A 24670-nucleotide genomic window follows, 5' to 3' on the forward strand; every position below is an offset into this window, starting at 1 on the left:
CCTGCACATGCCATAGACTGCAAGTAAAGCTCTCCATCAGCATATGAACCCTATGGAGTTTGCACAAACCCTAGCAAGCATGGAAACGTCAGCTTATGAAACAAATAGAGAAGAAAGGCTTGCTTTCAGAACCCAAATTGCTCTGCTTCAGCAACGCACCCATTCACAAAAGCAGAAAATGCAGACATCAGTTCTACTGAGGAGGAGATAAAGACCATGTGCAGAGGTGGTGCCGGGATGCACTGGGAAGCTGGGAGGAAAAGCAGGCTCTGAATACACACTCCTTTTGCAAAGTAAGCTCTCTGTATTCATCCGAGAATGTCTGTAGTACAGGGTTCATCTGGTATAAATAAAGTACAAAATTTTACAATGTCTTAATCATTATTTTAACAAAAATACTAAAAACGGAGTAAAAACTGAAACCAAAGTGGGAAGGGAGACTATCGGCCACAAGGGATCTCCAGAAACGTTTGTAGAAATCGGATAGTAAAAACATTTCCTCTGTACAATAAAACCATCCTCCTGGCATCTCCTTGCGAGATGGGCAGCACAGCACAGGGCACAGCATGAGAGCAGGGCTGGCAGCGGCCCCAGATCCCAGGTCTGGCTGAAGAGCTGCGTCCAGCCCACGGTGATGTCTGCACCCTGGTCCAGGCTGAAGCACTGCAGGTCAGTAGCGCCCAAAGGGGTTGTTGTTCTGCTGTGGTTGTGTATCTGTGGAGAGCAAGAGTTACACGGTCACAAGGTTTTGTTCCAGCAAGAGGATTTCCCTCCCCACGCCAGCAGTGTGGCTCTGAGGCTGTGTCACAAACACAGGATATCCCTGTGCTGCTCGCGTGCCTGAGGCTTTAGCTCAGAGCGCAGTCAGGACCCCAATTTCTTTGAGGAAGAGAGACCTGCAGAGCACCTGCAGCCAAACAAACTGTTCAGACAGCTTGTGTCACCTGGGATACACCCAGAAACCAGAGGAGGTGAAGGTTTTACATTCTGACTCCATAACGGCGTCCAGGTGCAATGAAAGACATGCCACGGGACTAACAGGTGGCACAAAAGGGGCAGGAAACACAGCAAGGTTATCCTAAGAACCTCATCAACTTCCAAAGCTGATGTGAGCAGTGTGTATCACAAAATAGAGTAGCTGGGTGTTGTGTGATTAATAAAATCCTGTGAGTTTTTTTTTGGAATCCCAATCAGCAACTCTGACACTGCAGACTGAGTAAAGACCAGTGCAACCAGACCAGCTCACTCTCCTCCCTGACGCTGCTGGACAAAAGCACAGAATCAACTCAGAGCCTCCCAACCCAGCACACGCTGAGCCCAAGGGGTTCTTGTTGCTCTCCTACGAGATGTCCTTGGTGATGTCCTGCTTTCCACTGCACCCCAGCCACTACAAATAAGAGCTCCAGATGGCTCCTGGTGGAACCGATGCAAACCCACTGAGGCAGCATGGAAGCTGCATGCTGACACATGGCTGCATTGGACCCACGCATCCGTTCCATATAAAACCCCGCTCTGCTCGCTGTGCAGACAGGATGCAGAAATATGGCTATTCCATTACATTCAGATGCTTAAATGAGATCTTCTTAGACTTGAGTGTCCTGGCTGGGATCCTTGCACAGACTCGTGGTTTGTGAATCAGGCTAGTAGCAAACTTAGCACATTAAAACTTCTGTTTTCTCTTTTTTGTCACAAGGACTGAGAACTTTCTGTCGGGGAGTTAAGTGTAAGTACCAACACTTGGCCATTATCTGTTGCAGACATTTGTCATGTGTGAACCCTATGGGAAAGAAACACCTCCTCCCCGATTGTAACAAGCACTTCTCAAGCACAAGCCTGCTCTGAGACATAACCAATTTAAGCAACTGAATTAACCAAGCAGACAGATCAAAATCTGCCAAATGTATTTCCAGTTGACATTGAGCTATAAGCATTCACAACCTTGGCTGCCATAGAAATGGTGGCCCAGCATGAAAAAAGGAGTGCTGTCAGCTCCGAGCCCTTTCCCAGCCCCCACCGCACGGTTACAGCTCACACAGTACAACTTGCACAAAAGCAGTGCACTTTATCCGTGGGCATTTTCATAGCATTGCTGCCATTTTTTATGGCACAAAAGCCAGGAAGGTTACAGTAAAGCAGCAGGTGGTGCAGAGGGAGCAGTACAGGCACTGGGTTTTGCTTCTATCCCCCAAGCCAGCACTTCGATACTGATTATAAAAGCACTCATACAGTGGCAGACCACAAAAACCATCCATACCATTACCCTGCCTGTGACAGCAGCCACAGAAGCAACGAGCACAAAGTGGTGCTTCAGACTGCATTGCCTGCCTCCAAGAAGCCTGACCCAAATCACAGCACCTCTGGATCAGCCACCAATGAACACCCCAGGACTACAGCCTCCCTGAGCCTCTCAGAGGTCATTCACAGCAGAGGAAGCACCTCTGAATGCTTTAATGCTGCATGGTAGCCTCTAGAAAGGCTCAGGCTCCCTCATCACTCTGCACACAGCAGGTCTGGAAAGTCGTTCCTGTGCTGGCAGCACTGCCTGCCCTGCTGCTGTGCCCCCTAGGGCCAGGGGCTCCACGTCCTGATGCCACTGTCCTGCCAGTATCGCTTATGGCCTCAGACAGCATGGTTTGGCCTTGCTTTCCTGCACCAGGGTAGCTGCAATGGAGAATGACAAGGAAAGAGACTGACTACAGACGGAATCAAGAGCACCAAGGCTTACTGGAAAGCTGCTGTTGAAGCTGTCGAACCAGAGCAGCTGTTTGCTGCTGCTGCTGCGTCTGCTGAAGGCCCTGGCGCTGGAACTGCAAAGACAGAAAGTGAGTTACAGCCACAACACGGCTGGCAGCCTCAGCACTCACACAACACTGGGAAAAGCAGGGGAGGAGAAGGGGGAGGATGCAGGTGGAGCACAGTTGGGTTTGTGCTGGACTATCACATCCCTCTGTCTCCAAGGGAACACTCACGATGGGCTGCTGGGGGGGAAGAGCCTGCATCCCCAGCCCTGGGGGCTGGCCCTGCGCCTGTGGCTGAGGCACTGTGGAGACCTGGGGCTGCTGCTGGGGCTGTGGCTGCGGTGGTGGTGGTTGCTGCTGCTGCTGCTGTTGCTGTTGTTGCTGTTGCTGCTGCTGCTGTTGCTGCTGCTGCTGCTGTTGCTGCTGTATAGACAGAAAAGAAGGGTTATCAGAGCACTGCACAAGGGCTGAAAAGGGGAAAGAGCATTCCATCACAGTAACATACTCTTACACCACTTTCCTTACAAGTACCTAAATTACACAAATTTCACCAAGACCTTCCCACCCCAGGCCGAGAAACTGCATGAAACAAAGGAAAGGTAACAAAATTCTTCTGCAAGATGGGGCTTCAGCAGAAGGCAGGAAGAGAACTACAGGTCTACTGGTCAGCTGGAGAATAAGTAGGAGCAAACACAAATACAAGAATAGAAAACCACTAAGAGCAGTCTCCTGAGGTTAGCTAGTTCTGCTCCTGCCTCCTAGTAAGATCAGCAATACCTGCTTCACTGAGTCTTTGCCTGACCTGTTCTAAAAATATCTCCAAACACATCAACAGAGCTCCTGCAGCCTCTGTACGCAACCTGTTTTCAGGTCATGGCTTAAGGTCATCTCTTGTCCTACAGCCAAGTTAGCTGAAGGTTGTTTTTGTGTGTGTTTGTTTTCAAAAAGTCAGAAGTTGAGAAATTCTGCTCGTTTTCCTTCTCTAACTGAAAACTCAGCTGTTTCAGCCTTGTCTCCTCTCACACATTTCCCAGCTCTCTGACCCACCTCACTGTCCTTCTCTGCCACTCACGATGGTGCTGCACTTTGGTAAAAGGATGTAGATAAAACTGAGTGCAATGCTCCAACCTAAATGCTAGCAGAACTGGTTACAGGAAGAATACACAAAGGCAGAAATATTCACACATCTCAAAGATCTTCATTTCTCCCCAAACAGCTTCTTAATCTTCAGATATTTCTCCCACCTGTTGAGGTAGTTTTAAACTCTCCAGATGAGCAGAAGAGCTTCTAGCAAAAATAGAAAACTACTACAGCTGTCATAAAAAAAACATGGTGATGGTAGGTACAATTCTGGCACAAACAGTTCAAACCTCAAACAGACTCAGAAAACAGACAGAAACATGATCAGGAGAAAGGACAATATCTTAAGAGAGATGTTAGAAAAACCTGACCTGTGAAAGATGCAAGTGCTCCCTAGGAATACACTGGGCAAGCAGCAGAAAGAAAGAGGAGCCAGTAAACAACAGGACATGGCAGACAGTAATAACTGGATACCAGAAACACACTGAAGCTTGGATCAAGGATTCTACCCATCAAAGGCAGTGTATTTCTAGACCAGCCTCCCAGCTTCCATCTTAAACCAGTTTGGTCACTTAGGTTCATGAAATGCATGCTCTGACCTGGATAAGCAGATAACAAGAAAGATAAGTGACAAAATGAGCCAAGAGATCCCTCCTGATTTAGTGTCCTAGCTCCAGCTGACTACCACCCATGGGAAGCAAACCAAAAAGCCATACATCTTTTCTACAAGAGGCTGCACGATGACAGTCAACTAAAGCACCAGGAGTCTGTTGTGCACCTGGTATGCCCCTGATAACGCAGAAGAGTCACTGTAACTGCAGACATCTTGGACGCTCCACATTTTTTTTTTGAGCAACCAAGCGATGTCAGCTAAAAACTGAAGGTATACACAAAGTTACTGAGCTAGGAGAAGTGCTAGTGGCTTGTCTGAGGCATGTTCTTTTTCTAAATACAATGAGGAATGCCAAAAGAAACCCACTGAATAGTCAGAAGGTGCTACTCACCAAAAGAACTCAAAGCTGCTGATTGCACTACAGGAATCTCCTGTCCAGTGCATGGCAGCAATTCCCAGATACTGCTGACAGAGGCACTTACTCTCAGAAAAGTGTCGTTGCTCTGTGCCATTTAAAGGTTGCCCATGTTCTACAGGCTTGCTAGGCCTTGTTGTAAGGTACATAACTCACCAAGTAACCTCCAATTTCCTATTTTTGTGTTTCTCTTTCAATTCCATGCATTTCTGTAACTCTAAAGTGTACACCATATGGGTATTTGTTATTCATAAGGCCATAATGCAAACCTATGAAATACTTCCATCTGTTGGCACATGCATGTGAACTTATCCAAACCTAGTTCTAGACCTCAAAGCTCAATGAATCAGTTGTTTTGGTTTTTTTTTTTTGTTTTGCTTTTTTATCATCTACTGTTAGATGTGGAGTACACGGATTGATTCATGATTCATACCAGACTTTCTGCCCCTGGAAACTGTGATTCAAACTTTGATCTTGTGAAAATGTAAACATGCCCCTGAAAAGGATCTTATAGGAAAGAATTCTACCTAGCCTGGTGTGGACACAGGGATTTTCATTTTCTGTCTAGCTCTTGCAGCACTTAACTTCTATGAAAGCAAGCTTTCTGCACGATGCTAGGGGCTCAGCTAGAATAGGAAGAAGCAGGATGCAGGCCACAGAAGATTAAACCTTTCCTGTTCTTAACTTTCCTTTAAGCTCATGCTGGGTGGCCAGCAAAAGACAGCACAGCAGGTCTCTCTGTCAGAAGTGGCCACCTCTAAGGAAGGAAGAATGGCCTAGCAAATTATTACAGACAGTCCTCAACTGAGCTGACATCCTTCTGGGCACAGAGGGGCAGAGCACAGCGCTGTTGACAGGTAAGCAGTGTTTGCTAAGCCACTCCAGCAGCCTTTCTCCTGTCAGCAACCACTCACCCTCAGCATCTGCTGCTGCTGTTGCTGCTGCTGCCGCAGGTACTGCTGCTGCTGCTGGTCAGGCAGTATCTGGCTGGGTCGAATTCCTGAGGGGACTCCTTGGGGACCCAAATGGTTCATCCCAGTCATCATGGGAGCCTGCTGTATTGACTGGTGAGGAAATCTGCAAGGGAAAAGGATGAGCCCATGGAGGAAAAAAAAAATAAAAAATAAAAAATCACAAATTGCTAGCTTCTCTATTCCAAACCCATCTGCTGCCATCAATGAGATACACAGCCCAACTGCTGCTTGCAACCCGTGCTGCTTCTCTGTAGAAATGTGAGGGACACCAGGCACCTTCAAGGGCTTCAAACAACCTGCTTTTCCAGAAACCTTAAGTAATGGAGTCAGTCCACTGGTCTGCAGAGTCTTCCTGATGGATTTATGTCTGCCCATGAGCAACAGAAGCACTGACTGCACTTTTAGATGTTAATCTACTGGCTAGATTTAAATTCACAACTATGACTTTCTCAAGTCATTTGTTTCATACATCCCAAATTCATCTTTCTCTGGCTAGTAACATCGTCTCCTGCTGGCAGCTAGCATCTCCAAATTTCATCCTGGCTCTGTTTCTTCTCAGGACTGGAAGCTGAATAAACATGCTCCCTGAGGGTGTAAAGGACTCAGATGCTGTGTAACACAGCATGGAGAACAGGCTTTTCACAGATTGCTGTTAGGGCTGTCTGAACAGAGCAGGGAAGCCCTTGATGAAATACAGCTTATTAACATCCAGTAGTGTGGGAAGTACCTCTGTGTGTTGCCCAAGGTGTGCCCATAGCCTGGGGCCTGCTGGTGCACGTAGCCACTTGGTCTCTGCTGCATCTGTCTGACAGGATCCACCAGGGCAGGATTAGAGCTGGGGTGGGAATTCTGATAGGGCTGGCCAGAATACGTAGGAGGCACCATTGTGCCCGACTGGGAAGGGTGCTGCTGAAGTCCTATATGGGAGACGTAAGGTGTGTAACCCTGGAATAAAACAAAAACAAACCCTTTGTCAGTCATGGAGTAGGGTACAATCATTTGGAGCAATGGAGATCATTCTCCTGTAAATGCTATCACAAAGACTGTTCATTTCTAGAATTCCGATTCTGCTGGCCAGAAAACGAGTGAAAAGCATTAAGAGATTTCAAGATTTAACAGCAGGAATGAAGACACTGCCCTGTGCTGAAGCCAGAGTCCAGTCGTACCTGTGGTCACTGAGACTCACCTGGGAGGGCTGTAGTGCCCCATAGGATGGGGTTGGAGCCATCTGGCGTACTGGCTGCTGTCCCATTATGCCTTGGCCCTGCTGGAAGGCAACAGAAGGACACTTTTTCAACATCTCCAAAGGCCAGGGACACTGCTTCTCCCTTCTCAGAAGCTCCCACCAAATCAGACAAGTAGCTTCACTAACTAACCCATGAGGTTACTCCACGGCACACAGATGTGAATAACTTTTGCTTCACCTCAACTTGGGGTAAATAAGCCACTATCATCCTACCACTCCACCACCAGGATGTGCTCCTCTCACTGCCCAACAGCTGCAGATGTTCCCAGTGTACCTCACTCACAGACTGTTGGTGATGCAGATCCAACAAAGCCAGTGGCAAATACAGAGTTGCCCAGAGGAACAGATACGAGGGACCCTTCTCCAGGGCAAAAAGGGAGACAGGACTGGAGAATGTGTCTAGAGTGGACACTCTCAGCAAACAGCTAGGGCTTGCTGTGCTGTGGGGCCTGCCAAAAGAGCACAGCTCTGACGTACCAACTTCGCTTGAAGTTGCTGCCTCAGTATCTGTCCCTGGGACACTGGAGGCTGTTGTCTGTACACTGCTGGCTTGTAGGAGGGGTCAATGCCCATCATGCTCCCCATCCCTGAGGGCAGAACCCCACTGTAGGGAGGACGACTCTGAACAAGTTTCCCCAGCGGCATGCGCACAGGTCTGTAGGACGTATCCAGGCGAGGGCCACCTGTAAGAGGAATAGGAACAGACTGAATAGTCATGTGCTGTTGATGAGCCTTGGAGCTTCAGAACAACTGGTCATCAATACATTTGGAAATAGGCAGGAGGGGCAAATGTGTGTAGGACCATCTCAGACAAAGGGGTTCTTACAGGAGGTCCCCACAGAGGTGCAATACACACCCCTTCCCTGCACACCTACCTGCTGGAAGAGGCTGATTCTGGGCATAGAGACCCACTGGTGACTGTCCATATGCCAGCCTAGACATAGTGCTTCCTGCTTGGTGATGCAAGAGATCCGTAGGCATGCCAACTCCATATGAAACCCCTCGGCTGGGACCCAACACAAAATCCTGCAAGGAAAAGAAGGGAGTAAGAAAAATCATCGTGCACTGAGAATTCATGAATGGATCAAGAGTAGGAACATTTCACAGGAGGAAGCCTGGATTGCTATCTGAGCTGGAAGCCTCCTTCCCACCCATCAGAAATGAAGAAAATGCTTGCACTACCCCAGGCTAGCAGGAAGAGTGTAAAGCTCCAGAACTCCCAGAGAGAAATCACATTTCATCTTCACCACTACTGCTCTCCAGCTCTCAGAAGGGAGTGCTCAGGGCTAAAATATCAGGGTTGGACACAGGAAATCCGTATGTGCTGGACAGTCAGTTACCTCACTTTTGCTGGCAGACTGGTTGCGTTTCTTGGTTTTGCTCTGTTTCTTCTTGCGTTCCTCAGTAGAAGTGGCAGGATTGGAGCTTGTTTTATCAGCCTTGCTTGGTTCCACAGCCTTCTTCTCCGGCTCCAAAGCCACAGGTGTAGGAGGCTCCTCCTCTTCAGGGGGCAGAGGCAATGGCTCCAGGTAGTAACTGCGGGGCTTGGGTTTTAAGTGTGTGTGGTACAGAAGAAGCCTCTGCTGCTCCTCAAATCTAGACACCCTGCGGTCCACCCGGACTGTCCCAAACCATCCCCAGGAGAGGGGGGCTGAGTGCTTTAAGCCCTCAAACAGATCCCAAGGGGAGATCTTCTGCTTCGTAGAGACTTGCAAACCCTTTAAAACAAAAGAAATAAGAACCTCCAAGACCCTGATCTTTCTCCTGCTACAGGAAACGACACTTCCATCAGACTCCACATACCCCAGGAAAAAAAAGAACCAAAAACCAACAAAACAACTACCAAGACAGCCAGAGCTGCTCTTCCATGTGGCAATACAGTCATTTCTAAAGCTCTTCATCAACAACTGGCATTCTCTTTCATCCCACCTCTGTCAATCTCCTGCTGCACACTGGCACTGCCCATTAAGTCGTGTGTCAGGGATTATGGCTTTTTTTCTTCACACAGCCATGATTGCAAAAGAAAAGTTTAAATAACTTCTCAGACTGTAGTAGCCTGCACTGCTGAGCATTAACACCCAGCTTTGCCCTTTTCAGACATAGTTTTGCGCCAGCTTGCCTGCATGCAGCCAGCCATTTCAGGCTTGGCAGGCAACAACGAGCTGCATACTGATGCCTCCCAAGCAGGGAAGACTCAAGGCATCAGAGGACAAGGCAGCACCTGCCCTAAGGAGCCATGATGCAGGCAGCAAAGCTCCACGTACCTCTTTCTTGAAGATGGAGTCAAAACCAGCTATTTTATTGCCTTTGGTGTCAATGAGGGATCCCTGAGGTTCGCAGGTGATGACATCCCGGGTCTGCTTGGGCAGCGGCAGCAGCTGTCTCACCTTCTCCAGGCTGTCAGACTGCCGGTCCCCCAGCTCCTTCTGCACAAATGGAATAGAAAAGTCTTCAACAATTCCTCAGAAAAAAAAAAAGAAACATCCAAATCCCACTGTTGCTTCTGTTGGTGTCAGCCACCACCTCTGCGTTACCTGTCATCTTTGCATTCAGCCCAACACCCACAGAACCACTGGGGCAACCCCCACTGCTTTTCTAAACAGCAAGAGGACTAGTAGGATATGAGAGACAAATATCTGCAGAGTGGGATGCCTGCAGCACAGCATGCAGCTCCCTGTACAGGATGTGGTGCCTCTCACCCTGAGTTTCTTCACAAGATTCATGTACGCCCGCTTGTTCTCCTCCATGCTGCCCTGAGAAATGCTGGACATATCAGCAGCCAGGGTGCCATTGATGAGAACACTCAGCATGTCCAGCACAGTGGTGAAGAGCTCACTGTTGGTGAGAGCAGAAAGGTCAAAGCCACAGAAGAATCAAAGTCGCTGCCATCACAGTAACACCAGACACTATTAGCTGCTAAGAGCACTGCATAAAGCCAGAAGTACTGAGTGCTCTTCAGACTAGTCTCCCACACTAATCCTTCCTTTGGTTACACATCACAGGGTGTTCATACTTCAGTTAAGGGAGATACTGCAGATTAAGACTGGCCTCCTGTCCACCCAGTCAGCTTATCCAAAGAGCAAGTCCAGACTCAGCTCACCCCTGCTTATCTCTCTGCATCTGGAAAGCAGAGTTTGCTCTGAATATGTCAGAAGAGTATAGCTGGACTCTTGGACCTAAGTCACAGCTTGTTATTACTCCAAAGTCTCTTTCAGCAGTCACAGTGCTTCCCAACAGCGCCTACAGAGACAGCTAGCTTACACAAGAAGAGGGGTCATGCTAATTACTGCCTCCCCTTAGGAACCACATGGAGCAGAAGTCAGCCAGAAAGTTACTTGTTTGACTGCATGTCCACGGTGCCACTGCTGATGATGTCCAGGAGAAGCACAGCCCATTCAGTTGTCTGCTGTGTACTGCGTTGAACTGTGTCAAACATCCCTCCCACCTGGTAGAGAAGAGTAGTTTATTTAAAAACAAACAAACAAAAAAAAAACAACACACCAAGAAGAAGCACTAAGACTAAAAAATGAGACAGAAGCCTAAATCAGAGCAATTCAGGTGCTACAGGACTCCTTCTGAGAGCTCAAGGAGACTGCAATCAGCAGGACAAACCTCAGACACAAGTTGTCATACTGTGGAGGAGCACCAAAGCATTACAACAAGAAAGCAATACTGAGAGTAGTCTGCATGGATCATCTCTGAAATGGAGACCAAGGTTGTGAATTTCACTGTGACCCAAAGGACAAGGAAGTTTTTCCACAACTCCTATACCACTCCAGGCTCAAGACCCTATGGCAGTAGGGTGATTTTTTTTCTTGCTTCAAGACCATTATAGCCCCAGTGTTTGTGTGCTCAAAAAAAAAAAAAAAGGAAGAAAAAGGAGAAAATTCTTTATTCCATATGCAACTTCTCCACAACTTCTCACCAAATTCAGTCGTAACTTCAGGGCCTCATGCATCAGCTGCTTGGCTTTGCAGTCATCTTGGTACTGATCTTCTCGCCAATTCGTAACAATCTAGGACATTTAGAAGAGAGGATAGACCTCATGAGCTGTATGTTTATAGAAGGCAGCTTGTGCTTTCTGGTGACCAGTGACTCAGAGAAGACGGTCAGCTCAAGCACCCTCTACCAACCAGGGTAAGACCTTTGCCTTTTTGGACACAAAGAAAGACAGACAATGTTCCCAAGGGCAGCAGCCTGTCTGATAAGGAAGGAAAGTGAGAGGAGAAGTAAGACACTTACCTGCTGGACCTGACTGTACAGAGAGGTGAGGAGACCCTCCCGCTGTTCATCCTGCCCCTTCAAGCAAGTTAGCACCAGCGACAGAAATGGCTGCTGGCTCAGCAGGGACATGCTGCAGAGAGAACAGCAATGTAGCTGTGCTGCCAGGCTGTGGGATCAGCACAGCAAGCACTGCCTGCCCTTTCCCCGGGACTCACCTCTTCTGCTTCTGGCGGTCCCGCTCTTTGCGGGATGACGACCCCAAATGTTGTCCTTTCTCCAGTTCTTCTCCAGCAGCTTTCAGCACGTGGCCCTGCACTGATGTTGGGAGCTTGGCAATCAGAGGGGCCACCAGCCACACTCCTGATCTCTCCAGAGAACTGTGATAATAAAAACGAGAAAACCAGTTTGAGATTCAACCTCTAATCAAAACTGTCTACAAGGCAGCTTCACACTGGGACTACACCTACCTGAGGATGGGTTTGGATTTGTTGCTGGCTGGGGTAGCACTCGCTGAGCTACTGATATTGTTGACTCCATTGCCAGCAGAACTAGCAGAGCTGGTCTCTGCTGACTGCTGGAATACCTCAATAGTGGCCTTGGCTATATTTTCTAACAAGGAGTTCATCTCCTGGAGATAGGGAAGAAAAGAGAGCTAAGTCCTGCTAAGTCACTGGTACAAATCCAGCTTGCCCGTGGGTGCTTTCCTCTGGGTCTCAGACTCCTCACATCCTTCCCAGGCTTGGCTTTCACAAGCCAGACTCACGTATGCACCACTCTTCATTTTCTCCCTGTTCCTGCTTCTGTCAGGTCACTAACCCACCACCTCGCAAGCAACTACTTCAACACTGGCAACATACACACAGCCCTATACAGTCCCTCTGTGCAAAAACTCACGTTATTTGCAGTCTGCTTAATCATGAGCTGCAGCTCCAGCGAGGACTGTCTCATGGTCCACTGATCCAGGTTCTGCAACATACACACACTTCATGTGAGTATTTACCACGGTTCAAGCTACATCCCCAACCCGTGCCCTCAGCTCCCATGGTAACAACTGTCAGAACCCCTCAGAGAGGGCTGCACCCCTCAGAGTGGTGGATTTCACTACTCCAGTGCTAGACTGGGCCGTTACGACGACATCCCTGGACTCTGCCAGGAGCCCATACCTGAAGGATGCGCTTAATCCTCTGCCGCTGAGGATTTTCTCCTTCCTCATTGTCCAGCAGTCGGTGTGGATAACAGATGAGCTGCATCAGCCTCTGGGCCTGTGTGCTGCTCAAGACAGGATCCTGCAAGTCGTTACTGTCTTCACAGAGAGACTTCAGACATCGCTCACCTACCCACTCCTGCAGGATGAGGGCAGCATTAGAAGAGCCAAACTCACTTCTCACATCAAACTGGTGCTTCTGCTTTCAGTATCAGATAGATGCAGGGAAAACATCAAACTCAAAAGAACCTTATCAGTACGCAATAATGTCTGGTAATTATCTCTCTTCATGAGCTGTACCATCCTGACTCAGCACGCATCAGACATGGCACAGCAATCCTAACAAAGAAACATCAACTCTGACAAGTCAGCAGCGGAGGAACACAGTAGCTGCTGTTTCTTTTGATAAAGCATGAGCGTGATTTGACACTGCACACTCACTGCCATGCCCAGACTGCATCAACACTGCCACTTGGTCTCAAAGGTCAAAGAAATCACTTAAATTTATTTGATCTATTCCTTGCATAGCCAAGTCCTAGAACTGTGCTAAATGAAGCAACTCAGCAGCAGGGCTGCAGCTAGGGTTAAACTAGAAGGTGTCTTAGGGAAAAGCAAGCCTCTTAACTCTCAAATGGTAATGGAAAACACATTGCTGTCCTTAGTGAAGAACATTCACCTTGCTTCTTGCTGCCTGGGAAATAACTAACTGAATGCAAGGTGTTTATAAGGTCACAAATTATGAGGAGGTGGACAGAAAACTATTATTGTCAGCCTCTCAATTTCAGCTGGTTGCCTCTAAATGCATTATCAGGTAGCAGTTTCCAAAACAAATGAGGTAGATACTTCTTTACATAATTCACAGCCTGAAGTATTCATTACTACATCATTTTTTTCATATTGAAAATCAATTAGTCTCATTAATGAAATTAAAATCTACAGAGAACTACTATATAAAACATTTCTGTAGCAGCACAGTAAGCCTAAATCAGAGAATTCTTCCAATGAGAAGTAAAGAGGAAAGGAGAAGCACTAAGCACTAAGTAAAGCATGAATCAGAGCCTTTCACCTCTCTTCACAGGAGAGCACTGTAAACACCTTTTTTGAGCATTATGGACAACTCTACTACCCCAACCATCAGACTCAAGTTAGCAGCTTTGACTCAACCTCCCTCTTGGTTCATACTCTCAACAATGTGGCTTATCACAGTTCTGAGAATTAATCTTTTCAAAGGGTTGATCACTATTACATCTACTAATCTGAACAGGCTAAAGGGCAGACCAGCAGTTAGGTCATAATAAATCATTAGCACCTACAGAAATAAGCTATAGGTTTAATAATCTACTTCTCAACCCCACCCTCATGACTAATAAAATATATGACTGAATAGGAGATGCAACAGTTTCTGAGTTTGAGACATCACCATCTATGGCTTAAGGCATTTGACAGCCATTCCAGAATTGATACTATGAGTTCTGCTTGCCCTGGAGGTGCTAGTGATAAACATATCATTTCACTTATCCTTCACAGTCCTGTGGCAGGAGCTCTGGCACAGTCTGGTGGCACTCACTGGTGTCTGCTCAAACACTTACTCTTACACAAGCAGTTCTGTCAGCAATCAGTGCTATTCCCTCCCATACACACATTCTATCTCCTGTGAGTCCCTCATACACAGGTTGGAACCAGCAAGAGAAGATCTATTTCTGTTAGTGTTACAGTCAGAATTCAGCAGCACCAACTATGTTGTATTTATGCTCTTAAACACGCAGTCCCAATTCTTCCTTGGAAGCTGGTAACACTACTGTTTAACGAGCCACTTAATAAACAACTGCATCACAGAGCATAAGCATAGCACCACACTAAGCAGATGTGCCTTTCAAATTGCAGCACTGCATCCTTCCTGCTGATATAATAAATCTGTAACTGCAGCCAAAGATACCCTTCAGCACCTATTTTTCATTAGGTAGAACAAACAGACTTTCCAGTCTGCAACCAAGTATCCCATCAGACAAGTTTCAGTTCTTCAAATATCAATTTTTCTCAAAGGAACAGAATCACTGATGTTGTCAGAGCAAAAGATTTTTGGTTTTGTTTCTTTAATTAACTGAACAGGGCACTGCAAAGCCCAGGGATACGTTAACAGCCTAGCTGCAAGCAACACTTAAGCTGCATTCTGAGAGGCACAATTTATCACTTGAACAAGCTGTCTTTCTTAAGCTTATCTTCTTTGCCTCCAGCACACATCTCAGCAAACCGCTCCCAGCACTCCCCTCCTTGGACAAGAGCCTTGTGCTGCTGCCAGAGTAAAAAAGGATATGCAGTCCCTGCATACTGCAGCACCTAATTCTTCAGAGCTGTTTCCTTTTTTTTCTTTTTTCCTCCCCCCCCCTCTCTTTTGTGCTGGTGAGCAACCCTTAGCGCCATCACCTGGCAGAACCACAGCTAGTTCTTTACTGATGTTTCACAGATAGCTGTGAAAGCCAAAATACCTGTGAAATACCTGTGAAAGCCAAAATGCAGAAAGCCAGACAGGATGCATCTGCCTGCAATAAGGATAAGGACAAGCCCAGGGATGGGACAGACTTACCTGTTGGCAGATGCTCCTCAGTACATACTTGGCATAAATATCCAGGCTAGCTGTTTCTACAGTTACTACCCGACCACCAGCCTTCCTGGTACCCAGCTCATCATCCATCAGATCATCAACACCTCCAGGGTGGGAAAAGCCAGAGCCTTTCAGTTCTGCATCTCCTACAAGGAAAGGACAAGCATTACTTAACCATCAATGCCAAACCCAAAGCCTGACCCCCAAAACACCCCGAGCTTTTGAAAACTTCCTGCAACCAGTGATCACTCTGCATACACAAGAAAGCAGATCTCCTCTGGTCCTCTTTACATCCAGCACATCTACCCCCATGTAAAAAAGCACCACCTTCCACAGCCTCCCCAAAACATTCAGGTACACACCCAGAACAAAGACAGCCTTCAGAACTGCAAAGACTGCTCCATCCACAATACGATTCTGGGAAGCTGCCAGTAAGTGACGGTCGCAAGAAGAACGGATTCCCACCGTGGGTTTGTCTGCAAAGAGGACAATAGGGAAGGGCAATACTCAGGAAGAAAGGCAGGCACAGACTCCAGAGCTGCCTGTATTATGCACCAGCCAGTACCACAGAATCAAGCTTAGGGAATCCTGAGGCTAGTCTTTTTTTTCCAGCTGTAACATGGGGTCAGTTTAATTAAGTTTCACGCAGCACAGTGCCAATCATGCCGTGACAACTGAACCATGAAATCCAAATGGGGAGCAGTGCCTGTGACATGAACTTCAACAGTACCCTAACCTAGAATATGGGTTGGATTTAGAGATCTGAGCCATAAGGATACTGATGAGGAGCCAAAAACAGCCTCCTGGACTGGTTCCATCATCAGACAAAAAGGGAGTGATGTAAAATAACAGCTTCTGGCACCAAGCTAAGAGGGTCTACAAAGCTCTAGACAAGAGAGAAAGAAAGAAGTGATCATTACTCTAATGGCTCAGTGACAGCAAAGCCACCTCTACTGGTGGGTTACTGGCCTCCAGAGCCTCCACCCCCAACATGCCAGGCTACCATGGAGTGACATAAATGGAAGGATATTGTTCTTTGTCCTTCACAGAAAGCAGTGTATGAGGCTTTGCCTGCTTCATTCTAAGCAGGCAGGTCATGATCTCTAATCATAGGGTCCAGCATCTCTTTTCTTGGGGTGCGGGAGCCTCAGTACTTTCACAATAAAGACAGACTTTACTTTCATTCACTTACTGCCATCTTGCTGGCATGGATTCAGCTGCGGAGTCTTAAACAGATGGAGTAAAATCCGGCAGGTCAAACGTGCTCCTGGTTCAGAGTCCTGTTCACTGCAGGCTATGTAAAGAAAACAGTCAACTGAGATTTCGTAAGTGCTGGGACAGCTGACTCTCAATCCAAAAGCTATTCATAGTGCACTGCCCTGGAGCAGCCAGTTGAGAAGCTGCAGCAGCTTTATTGTATTTGCAGATAGGGAGCATGTGCAGCAATTAACATGCAAGTGAGCAAATACATCAGTATTATCCCCAGTGACACGTGCTGCGTTCTGCTTGCTCCATCTTTTCTACTTCACCCTGTCTGAGCTTGGATGCTGCAATTCCCAGAGCAAACTGGGAAGGCTGGTGTCAGAATGAGGCAGAGTGGCTCTGGCACTATGGGGCTCAAGTGGTCAGCTGGCTGCTGTAGCCAAAATGCTGACTTGAACCTCACCACAGCAGCAGGAACTGCTCTGCTGGAGTTCAGGGCTGAGTGCATTGGTCAGACAGCGTGGCTGAACACATCAGCCCATGCCGAATTCAGCTTTTGCACAAACTCCAGATAGTAAGATCTTGAAAAACCTTACCAGTACCAGTTTTTGAAGGGAAACAAAAGGCCAGAAACTCTCTAAAATATTCAATTCTCAAGTACTGTACTATACCAATTGGAGGCAGGTTTCACAACTATGGGGATCACTAAGCATTCACTAAGCACAGTCTCTTGTGCCAGCACTGTGAACAACACCAGCTTTCTGTAGGGATGCACTTACCAGCATTGAGGAGTGAAGGGATAGCAGCACAGCGAATGAGGTCCTCCAGCAGCAAGCACTGCCGGGCAATGAGAATGGCAACAAAGGTGGCCAAGGAGTCATGGAAAGATAAGTCACTGACCTGAAAGAGAGATCAGCCAGTGATCACAACAGACACTGCCTCACTCCCTCTATCAACAATTTCTTAGACTAACTAGGAGCTAGCAGGGGAAGCACCAGTAACCCCAGGATCAGCAAAGGCTGCAATAAGCACCAAACGGTAGCTCTGGCATTCAAAGCCTTTTCCCTGTCCTCAGAAAGCAAAGCTTCCATCCCTTGTTTATTTCCACCTCCTCCCAATGGAACCCTTCACTCCTAATTCACTTCCTTTCCCCCTTTCAAACGTTTGCACTTGCATCAACATTGCAGAGGAGATCATTGAAACCACAGGTCCCATTATTGGAGGAACAGCACAAAGCTTTAAGCACACCCAGCCACTCGGCGCTTAGAGACTTGCAGTAACCAGTCAGTTCAGCACACAGGATGGCGATGTCATTCACCCTGTTAAGTAAATAAATAACAAAAAAGCAGAAGGTCAACACTGCCACTCATGCACACAGCTGGGGAGCGATTCCCTAAGGCACCTCAGCTTTGGCTCCCTCTTCCTTTCTCCCCAAGACAGCCAAACAAAGGCTACTGTCTTTCTTATCCCCAGCTAAAGATTTGTCTGTCTCAAGAGGACCACGAAAGCTCTGCTTCTTACCTGTCTGGATCATGGTGCCCCACACACACGTGCATAAGTGCATTACAGACAAAACTGTAGCGGTTTGCTGGGTTTTCATTTAGGCTCTTGCCCAGGTTGGTGTACGTGAAGTTATGTGCAGATGGATTTTCAATAGTGTCGATCATGAACTCTGGTTCCCATAGCATGTTGGAATCAGATGGCTCAACATTGCAGTAGATTGTGTTCTTCACCTTGGAGCAGAAGTCACTAAACAGGACGAGAAAGAAGATTAGGAGCACAGAAAAAACCCAACTCTTTTCCACTGAACTCTGATAAGCAAAGCAATCCCATGTAAGATAAACACAGCCTTGGGCAAGATTGTGTGGAGATCAGTTTGTACCATAAAGACTGGCTCAGATCAGGTGCTTCTTTATTGTGAGAGTACTTGGAAGTTACTGGGAGGGCACAGTGTGCACAGCATGAGAATGGTCATTCCAGGTCAGACTGGGGAAGCATCTAGTTCAGCCTTTGGTGTCCACACAGCTGATGCCCAGAGGAGTTTAAAAGCAAGACAGGCATGCTCAAATCACATTTCAAACCACCTCTCGTCCATCCACACACGACCCCCCCATACCTAACCTTACTGAGCGTTTTTTGAAATCAGGTTCCCAAAAAACCAAAGGTACAATTGCACCATGATTTATATGGTGGCCTAACGATGCCCTCCATTCTGTCCTCCATTTCTTTTCAAACAATACCTAACATTTCATTTGGTTTTTGACCGCTCCTGAACACTGAGAAGACATTTTCACTGATGTATTTACTACAATCACAAGATCATTTATCTGACTGGTAATATATATCCATTGGTTTGTAGAGTTAGGGAGGCAATGAGGATGATCCTACGTGCATTATTTTGTCTAATGACACTAAATTTCATCTGCCAGTTTATCATCCAGTCATCACCATTGGGTTCTACTGACGTGCAGGCACTTTGAGTTTTATATGATTGATAACAGTTATATCAAAAACTTTGATATCAGCATTCATACAACCTTTGATATGCTGAAAAACACAAGCACTAGCAGAGTCCCGTGGGGTTTCTTAGAGAGGGATCATCCTCAAAAATGAAACATCTTCCTACTCCTTGTATCAACCTCCAATCTATTGTTGCAAGAGGACATTCCCTTTTATCTGTAGCTGTTTACATTAAAGGCTTGCTGAATAGCTTTTGGGAATTCAGTTACACTGATATCATGTTTCTCATTTCCATCTGTGTGATGGCTCCTGCGCAGAACTCCAATGCATTTCCTCCTGCTTTCAGTTCTGTCAAAAAAGACTTTAAAGGCACTCAGCAGCCAGAAACTCAATCAGCTCAGAGCCCACACCAAGGCACAAGCAACTCTCACAGCCTCTCAACAGGGGTAACACCTGAGCTTAAATATCCCTGCCAAACACCTGCACTGAAACACTAATACAGAGCAAGGGCTGCTGGAGAAGACAAAATAGGCACTCATCCCAAAACTTCTGGTCCCTACTGAGAGCATTTCTCAGACAGTTCCACCAAACAAGGTTGCACACAAAGCTTAACACCAACTGCTACACTGGCAGGCACCCACAGCACTCCACTTGCCTCAGACTCACCTAAAAAGCTCCCCAAATTTACTTTTGAGGTGACTGCAGGAGGTATACAGGTCGTAGAGATAGGCCAGGATACATCGCTCTGCTGAGGAGCCATCCGAGCGGTTCATGCCATGTTTCACCACCCCACACAGACTGTATAGAGACAAAAAAAGCTGCAGCAACATAAAAAGAGAATCTGAAGGAATACAGACTCATTACGCTGAGTTCACAGCGGCAGTGCTAACTGGACAACAAATCCCTTTCCCCTCAAATTCTGTGAGCTGAACCCTCAAGCATGATGTTGCTACCTTTTAGAACAAAGATACATCCCTGCCCTTCGTAAGTCCTTTCCATGTGATGAGGGGAAGGCTCCCTTACCCTTCAAAGACCTGAGCCATCTGGTCCTGGTTCAGTATAAGGCAGGAATGGTAGTGCCGCAGCACAGCCACGATGCACAGGCACAAGCTGGTGGTGTAGCTGCCAACAAGGTCGGAGGATTTCAACAGCAGTTCTGCCTCCACCACGCTCAGTTCATTCAGCAACTGCACCCAATGACAGAAAAACCCTTCAACAGCCACAGGGGTAAGGAACGTCAGAGATGGAGCAGGTACACCACACCCATATTCTATAGGGCCTGCCAGGAAAAGGGACTGGCCTGCACTTTCTGCCTAGAATGTGACCCAGGAACAGTCAGTGCTCAGCGTTCAGGCACAACGTCTCAGGCAGTACAACAGCAGGCCAGCGCCTGGGTGTCAGAGAGATATGGCCATGGACAGTAGCAGACAGCTCTTCTGGCACTTCTGTCCTGCACAAACCTCACTGTAGATGGAGATCCCACCTTTTTAAGGCTTATAATCTCAATTCCATTGGCAGTCACAGCAAGGCTCCAGAAGACAAGTGTCAAAGGCGTATAAAACAGCAACAGAATTTTAGCAGGAACTGGAAGGCAGCCTGTGCTGTCATACGCCAAGGATCTCTCCAGGAGAGCAAGGCAGGAAACTAGCCAAAGAGAGATATTCCCCTCCTCACTCACAACAAGGCCTTGCTGAAGAGATGCAACGTAAATCTTTTGAGAACAACCCTGAAACCTTTGGAAAAATAATCCTTGCAACAGGACATGTAAGACTACCTGCTGCAAACGACCTATTCCTAACAGCTGCAGCCCAGGAAAACTGCAATGACCATCAGTTCTGACCACCTCCACCACACAGGTCAGAGAACCCCAACAGAAGCCCAGCTATCACAGCACATATCTACTGCGTTTCAGGCTGATGAACTGATCCCCCAGGGGACACTTCAGCACTGTGCTTACCTGGATGGCAAAGTCGATAAGACCACTGATATTGAGTGAATACTCCATCAAGTCAAAGATGAACTGCACATGCTGTACCAGAGGCAGGTGGTAGGACATGCCCAAGGCAAAGCTGGTGATCTGTTCCAAGACATTGCGGGATACCTGCAAGTGGAAGGTGACACACTGTACTACCTCCCCTTGAAGAAGCCCCTCAGCAGCCCCATCACCTTTTCCCTGCAGGAAGCTGTCCTCGGTAACATAAAGGGACACAGTCAGGACTCAAAGAAGACAGCAGCTTTGAAGGTTTCATACCTGAGATGTGACTTGGTGCTGATCAAAATGAGAAAGGTGCTGGAACTTTGCAAAGATATCTTCAGCTGTTGGGAATGCTTCTGGCTTGCTCTTTTTCCTCTTCTGGCCTTCCTCTCCACCTACAAAAGTTGAGAGGACCAGAAAACAGTATTGGACTACCTTCCTCATCAGAAAAGGAGTAGACATCAGTCATCAGCACGTGCCAGTCCTTCAGCAAGACCAGCCACTGCCAAGCAGCACAGCCAAAGAACCTGATCCTCCATCCCTAAGCTGATCTAAGCTGATAAGGACCATTCTGAATTCACAACAATAAACTGTCAAGAAGGAATTTCTAGGCTGAGAACAACAGCAGGGTTAACATCCAGTTTATCCCAAGTGAAGGGGGAAAATATATTCCCCCCAGTTTAGAAGAAACACTGACTCCTTGGTGAGAACAGTTGTTCTGGACTGAAGATGGCTCAGCATGAAAGCTTGTTAGAGCATGCCACCTTTGAAGAATCACACCATATTTCAAGTTGTCTTTCAAGAATCAGACTAACAAAAAGAGAAAAAAAATGAAGCCAGATTCTCAATCAATAGAAATTAGAGGTTTCCTCTTGGCACTGACACAGCTATGCAAATCTGCCATCCTAAACAACACGTTTAGCATAACTACACTTAGTTGGGGTATTTGCCTAACATTCATAGGCAAAGTTCTCATTGCTTTTGTGCAAAGATCTAAATGGTAGAGCTTCAGAAAATAAAGTTTGAAAATGCCACGTTTTTGGCCAGGGTCTCACTTTGGTAGTGAGACTTAAGCACCTACTGAAGAAGGTAAATTCAATTAAACACATCTAGGCAGGAGGAAACAAATCTTATTCGCTGCTCATTATTATTTGAGAACAGAGCACCATCCCAGACAGTCAGTGACTGATACAGCCAACCAGGCACCGCAGATCATATGAAATCCTTTCATTGTGAGACTCCAGACAAAGGAGGCAGTCAACTGGAAAGACACTCATTTTTCAGAAAGGAGTGGCTCGAGCAGTACTAACCTGTCTCTGCAGTACTCTTTCTGTTTAAAACTTTCAGGATGTCTTTGGTTATTTTCTTGATTGTATGCCGAGCATCATCCCGTTGTTTTCCAACCCCAAAAAGAACTACCAACCGTTGGTTACATTCATGACTGCACGATTCCTCCTGGGGAACCAAGAGAAAGAACTGCGTTAGCAACTATCAAGCTGAATGCTTTAATCTTGTTTCGCATCTGGATCTCATAAAAGCAAAGAGAAAGCTTCATCTCAAAGTTGCTCTGGGAGTTAGCAAAGAGATGCCTTAAGTAGATCACTCTCCTGCAGCAATGCAGAAGAGCACGACTGCACTCCTCACCCACCCAGTAATGGAACAGAAAGATATCAGGTTCAACTCTGCTCTGTTAGGTTCATGCTTACAGTGCTGCAGGGAAACACAGCAGCCTGGTTATCAGAGCACAAGGCAGCAGCAGGAAAAGGGTTACGAGCAGGTCTCATACCTGAGGAATAGGAAAGTGTGTTGCATACTGGATGTGCCGAGGCTGGTCATACAAAGACGCTAGCATTCCTTCTGCAGACTTGTCCTTCAGCAGAGGCTTTGCTTCCTTTTCAGGATCTGGCTTCTCAGGGGAAGGGCTGGCTTTAGATTCACAATGCATTGGAGGAGAAAACATCTAGGAAGGTAGAAGAACAACAAAGCAGCTAGGGAACACAGTCATGCCATAATTAAGACAGATGAAAGAAGCCAAGAAGACCTTTTCACAGTGTCAGCTACCTTACAAGTTAGGCACTTGCAGCATACTGGCTCTACAGTAGAGAGGGAGCACCCGCACAGAAGTGAGGCACATGCTGTCCCTGGTGCCAGCACAACATACTGATCTACTCTCTGAGTAGCAGGCAGAAAAAGCAAGCACATACCGAAAAATCTGTCTTCTCCATGTCATCAAAGATCGTGCTGGAATTGTGGTCAATGTCCATGGGCTCAGAAAGACCTGTGTCCTGAGAACAGACAGAGCAGCTTTACATCTCAATAATATACCAGGAAACAAAACAGGATTCATTTACTGCAGCAACACCACTTCCACGTTGGACAGTGACAGCAGTTTGCCGACAAGGATGGTGCCTGGCAAAAGAAACTCAGTCGGAATCACATATGCTACAAACACCTGACAACAGAGACAGGCCTTGCATAGCACTTGATATGCTGCTCAGAGTGAGATTTCCCTATCTACCCCGTTACATTCTGCAAGACCTTTCCACCCACTTAGAACATAAGCTTCTACTTTTGCAACTGAAGTGCTAAGGAAATAGCTTGGGGAAATGAGAAACATGAGTCACTGGTGCATCTTCCAGAAAGTAATAGCAAGGAGTCTGCAAAGCTGGTAAGAGTGGAGAAGCAGAACAAGAGGAAGCGCACAGGAGAGGTGTGCATTTTGTCTTCTCACCTCTAGCTTGATCCCACTGTTTCCTTCTGTCTCCTTCCTGTCGTGCTCCTCAGCAGGGTCATCGAAGGGTGAGGGAGGACGAGGTCCGTGAGAATCCATGGCAAGATCACCCCGGGAGATGAGTGTGCACATGTAGATGTTGTGAGAGAAGACGTCGTGTCGGATTAGCTCACAGAATAGCAGCACCAGGTTAAAAAACTCCACCTTCTCATTCTCCTTCCCAGGATCAGCTGAAAGGAGAGCAACGGCAGACAGTGCTATCAGAGTTCTTCTGCAACACCGAGAGCAGCAGCAGCCACCACACCTATGTTCACAGAGAAAGTGTTTCTAGAGGTCTCAACATGCTAAGTGACTGATACACAGTTCTGAGACTGCAGCAGAAGTCAGAACCAGAAAGCTCACCTTCAACAGGTGGCAAATAAATAAGTGAAAACCTCTCCATTTAGAGATATAGGACTTCAGACTTAAAGTGCCATCCTTGGGTATACAAACACACAGTCCCCCACATCATTCAGAGTTGTATCCTGCCCTCCTTAATTAATCTGTTTGTAATCATTACACTCAGAGGTTACTTCAGAGCTTTGTCACTTACAAGTCAGAAACTTCCATCTAGTTCTCAGTCCAAATTAACTCTAAATTAGCCTATGCTCATTTATTCTTGTTCAACGTTCTGTTAACAGAGGGGCTTCTGCACTACCTTCCTCTCCAAAGCATGCTCTAGATTGCAAAGAAGCCAGAGAGATAACGTGGGTACATCCAGGACTTACATACAGAAAAACAGCATGTTAACTGAGAATTTGCAGAAGAGGGAAACCTAGAAGTGAGACTAAAAATTCTTGTGACATACTTAGCATAGGAGCTTGAGTGTCAAGGAACTGCATAAGAACATCCTGGAAGACGGGGGCACTGGCTGCTGAGAGAGAGCCTGATGAGATGGAGCCTTTCTCATCCACAACTTCAGAGTCCCCACATCTCTGTAGAAACAGACAGAAGTACCAATCACTGTCCCTGAAGAGAAACTCAATGCCCATAAACTCAAAAAAAGAAGCCTGAAGAGATCATTCTTAGCTTGCACTTATGGGAAAGCTATCACACAGGTTTCTGTAAGCTACTTTACGTTCTCCAAGCATGCAGCTACTTGTGCACCACAAGCACCTAACTGTCTTCAGAAGCATCCAAAAAATGGAACACAGAAAACAAAACTT

General features: G+C 46.9%; 1 protein-coding gene across 4 annotated transcripts in view; it reads right to left on the minus strand.

Annotated features, from left to right (window-relative positions):
* Window positions 1-284: 284 nt before the first annotated feature.
* MED12 (mediator complex subunit 12) overlaps window positions 285-24670 on the minus strand; it is a 34729-nt gene continuing 10343 nt past the window's right edge. Inside the window, exons 12-44 of one of the 4 annotated variants that reach the window (XM_085230527.1) lie at window positions 24313-24439; window positions 23466-23695; window positions 22939-23019; window positions 22521-22694; window positions 22045-22189; window positions 21011-21129; window positions 20717-20860; window positions 19783-19946; window positions 19426-19557; window positions 17821-18048; window positions 17474-17618; window positions 17079-17199; window positions 16289-16390; window positions 15459-15572; window positions 15079-15242; window positions 12454-12633; window positions 12185-12256; window positions 11758-11918; window positions 11506-11667; window positions 11309-11420; window positions 10992-11081; window positions 10402-10511; window positions 9766-9901; window positions 9331-9492; window positions 8407-8784; window positions 7942-8092; window positions 7544-7749; window positions 7007-7084; window positions 6548-6765; window positions 5761-5923; window positions 2970-3161; window positions 2726-2807; window positions 285-714 (exon numbers count right to left, since the gene is read on the minus strand). In XM_085230527.1, coding sequence (XP_085086653.1) covers window positions 671-714; window positions 2726-2807; window positions 2970-3161; window positions 5761-5923; window positions 6548-6765; window positions 7007-7084; window positions 7544-7749; window positions 7942-8092; window positions 8407-8784; window positions 9331-9492; window positions 9766-9901; window positions 10402-10511; window positions 10992-11081; window positions 11309-11420; window positions 11506-11667; window positions 11758-11918; window positions 12185-12256; window positions 12454-12633; window positions 15079-15242; window positions 15459-15572; window positions 16289-16390; window positions 17079-17199; window positions 17474-17618; window positions 17821-18048; window positions 19426-19557; window positions 19783-19946; window positions 20717-20860; window positions 21011-21129; window positions 22045-22189; window positions 22521-22694; window positions 22939-23019; window positions 23466-23695; window positions 24313-24439 — 4887 coding nt within the window. In that variant the 3' untranslated portion in view covers window positions 285-670. Of the gene's footprint in view, window positions 715-2725; window positions 2808-2969; window positions 3162-3785; window positions 4418-5760; window positions 5924-6547; window positions 6766-7006; window positions 7088-7543; window positions 7750-7941; window positions 8093-8406; window positions 8785-9330; window positions 9493-9765; window positions 9902-10401; window positions 10512-10991; window positions 11082-11308; window positions 11421-11505; window positions 11668-11757; window positions 11919-12184; window positions 12257-12453; window positions 12634-15078; window positions 15243-15458; window positions 15573-16288; window positions 16391-17078; window positions 17200-17473; window positions 17619-17820; window positions 18049-19425; window positions 19558-19782; window positions 19947-20716; window positions 20861-21010; window positions 21130-22044; window positions 22190-22520; window positions 22695-22938; window positions 23020-23465; window positions 23696-24312; window positions 24440-24670 lie in introns of those variants that run through there. The other 3 variants (XM_085230528.1, XM_085230525.1, XR_014884951.1) reach the window with 3 other exon arrangements.

This window comes from Meleagris gallopavo, chromosome 9, assembly GCF_905368555.1.
Source record: "Meleagris gallopavo chromosome 9, MGAL_WU_HG_1.1, whole genome shotgun sequence".
NCBI classification, from domain to species: domain Eukaryota; kingdom Metazoa; phylum Chordata; class Aves; order Galliformes; family Phasianidae; genus Meleagris; species Meleagris gallopavo.